This window comes from Ambystoma mexicanum, chromosome 2p, assembly GCF_040938575.1.
Source record: "Ambystoma mexicanum isolate Mex_15411 chromosome 2p, UKY_AmexF1_1, whole genome shotgun sequence".
In the NCBI taxonomy this organism is placed as follows: Eukaryota; Metazoa; Chordata; class Amphibia; order Caudata; family Ambystomatidae; genus Ambystoma; species Ambystoma mexicanum.
Genome location: NC_090923.1, coordinates 1,254,700,955 through 1,254,705,374, shown reverse-complemented (window position 1 = coordinate 1,254,705,374; position 4,420 = coordinate 1,254,700,955). Strand labels below are relative to the sequence as shown.

At 47.7% G+C, this 4,420-nt stretch overlaps 1 protein-coding gene across 1 annotated transcript; it reads right to left on the bottom strand.

Annotated features, from left to right (window-relative positions):
• Positions 1-1,808: 1,808 nt before the first annotated feature.
• On the bottom strand, positions 1,809-2,270 carry LOC138567880 (protein LDOC1-like). The gene has a single exon (XM_069646374.1). It carries the CDS (start codon positions 2,268-2,270, stop codon positions 1,809-1,811), a length of 462 nt encoding a protein of 153 aa, XP_069502475.1.
• Between the last annotated feature and the right edge of the window lie 2,150 nt (positions 2,271-4,420).

Below are 4,420 nucleotides of genomic sequence, written 5' to 3'. Positions count from 1 at the left end.
CCAAGGGAGGCCGACCAGAGAGAGAGAGGGGAAAGGATGGTGAAGGTGTGCAGATGAGGAGGATCTCCGTCTTGCTGGCATTCAGACAAAGATCGTTGGCGGCACACCAATCTTGAATAGCAGTTAGGCAATCAGAGATGAGAGAAGGGGAGGAGGTGGCCAAGGGCAGCCTGAAAATGAGTTGAGTGTCATCAGCATAGCACTGGAAATTTGAGCAGAAAGTGGCAATGCGTTGGGCGAGAGTTGCCAGGTACTGGTTGAAAAGCCAGGGCGAGAGGTTAGACCCCTGGGGGACACCACAGGTAGAGAGGAAGATAGATGATCGGAAGGACCCAAGTTGGACCTGAGAGGGTCGATCAGTGAGGAAGGAGGTCTGCCAGGCCAGAGCCTGGTCAATGATACCCAGGTTATCACGGAGACGGTTGAGCAGAATGGTATGTTTGACCGTGTCGAAAGGCAGAAGAGAGATCAAGTAGGATGAAGACAGAGGGAATGTTAGAGTCAGGGTTAGAGAGCAGATCTTCATGGATGTTCAGGAGAGTAGTTTATGTGCTTCTTGCAGCTCTGAAGCCAGACTGGTGGTCGTGGAGACACCCAACTGAGTCAGAATGAAGGTTGAGCTGAGAGATGGCCAGCTTTGAGTGTTCAATAAGTCCATTCTGTAAGTTGTCGCCCAAGTATCCCTGTTTTTCGGGGATGGGCAAAGAAAACATGCAACCAAAAGGTACCAATGCGTCTGGTTTGAGGTCAATCGCGCAAATCCTCAGGGCGGTGTGGAGGTAGCTGTTTAGGTATTTTATCCTGAAATACTTCCTTAAAGGATTCATAGCAAGCTGGAATACAATGATTACTCATCACAGTGCTTTTCAAATTTGGAGCACTCGGTTGAGGAAGTCTGAGATTGGAGAACAGGGAAGCAGTGTGAGGAACAATAGGCAGAGGGAAAATGAATCGTATTTTTCTTCCAGTCGATGTATGGATTGTGGAGTCTAAGCCAGGGAATACCCAAAATAATGGAGAAGTGAGCGGCTCAGATAAGGTCAAAGCTTATCTCTTCCTGGTGTTCACCAATGACTGAAGTTAAGAGAGTAGATGTGTGGGTAATGGTGACTGAGATCAGAGGCCTGCCATCCACTCCTTCAACAGCCTGATTTTCCTTTCTTTCTTGTCAGGGAATTCCCTCCTTGCAGACCCAGACTTCATCCAAAAAGTTTCCAGCTGCACCACTGTCTATAAAAGCCAGTGCTTCAATCTTCTTGTGGGGAAGCCAGAGACAAAGACGGACTGCCAACAGGCAGAAGTCAAGGTCCTTTTCAACAGTATGTGTGACAAATGGGGAACCTTTCTTGTCTCCCAGATCCTGGGTTCCTCCTAGGATCGGGGTCTTTCGTTCCCCAACGCCGAGGTGGAACTTCCGGCAATCACTGAGTATATGACTGTCTGATCCACAATACATACAAAGACCTAGATCCTGTCATCTCTCCCTTTCCATAGGGGATAAAGGACCACAAGCAGTTTCAATTTGCATGGGTTCTTCTCTTGGTGCAGACCCCAAAGTTGAGGACGTTGCGGGAGGCGTGACTGGAACCGAACTTGAAGTTGGCTTGGAGGAGGTCTTTTGGCGCTCATCCTTTTGTTCCTTAAGTCGGTAAACGATCTGCAGGGTAAAGGCAATTAGCTCATCAAAAGTAGCAGGATGAGATATTCTTGCCAATTCATCCTTCAATTCTTCCTGTAAGCCTCTTCTGAAGATAACATATTGTGTCTCCTCTGGCCAACCAGCCTGGGCAGCAATGCATTTAAAGTCACTAATGTAGGTCATAAAGGTCCGTTGAGCCTTGATGTAGATCCAATAGTGATTCGCAAGCGGAATACACCACTTTTGATCTCTCAAAAGTCTGTCGTAAGAGCACCAGGAAAGCTTGAAAATCCTGTAATGCAGGGTCAGCTGAGGTGACTAGGGGTGTGACCCAGGCCAAAGCGTTATCCACCATGTTAGAAACCATGAAACCTACCCTGGCTTGGTCTGTGACATAAGAGGTTGTACGAAAAGTAAAGTATACAATGCAGGTATTTATAAACTCTTTGAGCTTCTTTGGTGAGCCATCATATTTGCCAGTAGCCAAATCCATTGGCAGGAGGTCCGTAGATTGGTCCCTGGCCATGACCATGTGCTTTAGAACGTCATTTTTGGCCTTGACGGTTTGAAGCTCGGCCAAGAGTTCTTGAACAGCAGTGATCAACTCCTGGACCTGTTCAGCGGTAGCCATGGAATTGGACGTTCCTTGGTGTTGCAAACTGACACAGTTGGTGGCTAGTACCCCCTCCTCACCTGAATCTTCTCCGTGGATAGCACCTCTTTGTCAGGTCGATTCTTGGATCCCTTCTTCCTTGAAGTCTTCCTCTCCTTGAAGGGATAGGGCCGACCCCGGGAGGTAGCCACTATGTCTGCTGAGGGAACATACTAGACAAGGGGCCAACCTTCTGGAATCGCCTAAGGGAAAAAGCCACAGGCATTAAAAACCCTTTGTGGAAGAAGGCATCCTTGGATCCGGTGGAGTGTGGTATGAGTCCAGAATTCCAAAGAAGAGGTATGTAAAGAGTCTAGGAAAGAGGTCTTAATGAGACGATCTTTGACTCAGAAAGAAAGAGCTGAATCCAGAATAAGGACAGCAGTATTACAGAACAGTTGCCAAAGGAACAAGACGGTAGTGGGTTGTTCCTCAATCCACTTGAAACAGATTCCCCCAAACTGCTGGGAACAACGAAGTGGAACGCGGAGGAGCCGCGTGGAGGGATTGCCAAGGGCGGAACTGCCATGCAGTAAATGAGAGCCGTAGCTCTGTCACTGGGGAAGCATCAGTAATAGTATACCATGGCCCACCCCGTGGAATAATCCTTGCTCAGGAGTAGCGCTTCTACTAGGCGTGAGTGCAAGCAAAAGTCTCTGCTGTCGACGCACAGTAAGGGGAGGCGTCACGAGGGAGCCTTAACGGCTGAGATCCACGCGGGGAGTGAATGGCAATTACGACCACGGAGGAGCCGTGGATAGCTGAGAACAAGAGACAGGGGTAGCAGTAGCTAGAGGGATAGACTAAAGAGTCTCGAAGAGTCAGGCAAGCATAGGACAGAAAGATAGAGCAATTTAGCGTGTGTGATCTGAAGGGTGAAACAATGTAACAAGGTTGCAACGCGTAGGGAAGGGGGCAGAGCTAGCTCTTAAGTTTTGAATAAACGTGTTGGGAAGATCAATGGCGGATCTTCCACCTCCTCCACAAACTCCAGTAGTGCTGGCTGGTGACCGTTGCTGAGTAAAGAATCATCAGGCAGCATGAAAGCCCTTTGGCCCTTTAACCACGTGGTCAAAGGGGCTTTCCTGCTACGTGATGACTCTTTACGCAAACAATAGGCGAGTCGGGCCCTCCTCCTGTTTCTGAGTACAGAGTCATCAGGCAGGCTGTGTAGCTAAAGCCTGCTGTCGACAGGTGTCAGTACTTTGGTTTAGAAAAAAATAAAAAGCAGTGCCTTTTCTTTTTTTATAATCTGAAGTGCTGACACCTGCAGGCAGCCTGTGTAGCCATACTGCGCTTCAACTACACAGGCTACCTGAGGTGGCTGGGGCTAGTCAGGGTGGGCCCCGGCAGGGATCCAGCTTGGGAGCCCTTTCTCAAGACTGCTGGGGCTAGCCCTGGCCCACTTAAAACCCTGGACACTAATTTCTTAGACCTCTGTACAGGTCCTGTGGTACAAAATATGTGCGAACGTCCTAATTTGCCTATGCATTGACACCAACATAACAGACTTCACAGAAAGGGTTCTGCAAGAAGCATCATCAGTCTTTGATGCTTAGAGGCACCACCGGAAATTGCATTACAATAAGTTGCAATGAGTAAGTTAATTGGCGAATAACTCTTTGGTGTGAAATACATTAATTACATTATTATGATTATTATTATATATGAAGCGAACCAAAACAATCTCAATTGGGTTTTAAAACCGTAGTCTTATTTCACACAGCATGCTGCATTATGCACCCTTCCCATTTCTTAACACCTACATTCATATTTCTTAAGGGATAAAAGTCCCTGCTAAAATTCCTCCTCCCTCCCATCAGTGTCTAATTGCTACCATTTTAATGCTCTGTTGATACAGGTATGTGTTAAAATGCTGCTGTCACGTTCCGTTCCTGGAAACGCTGGCACAGATGGAGACTGCGCTGTCTTATACGCTCCAACAGCATTTAGCGGTCTAGCGTTCTCCCAAGATGGCCGTCGGACACTTAAAGGAGGTCATTTCTGGATACGTATTTGCGTTGTATCTGTGTTGGACCTCGCTTCGTATCACTGCTTACTCCATTGGTCTGTTCCTGTGTTTTTCTTAGCGTTTTTTGGAGACCTCCTAGTTTAGCCTTTTTCCATTC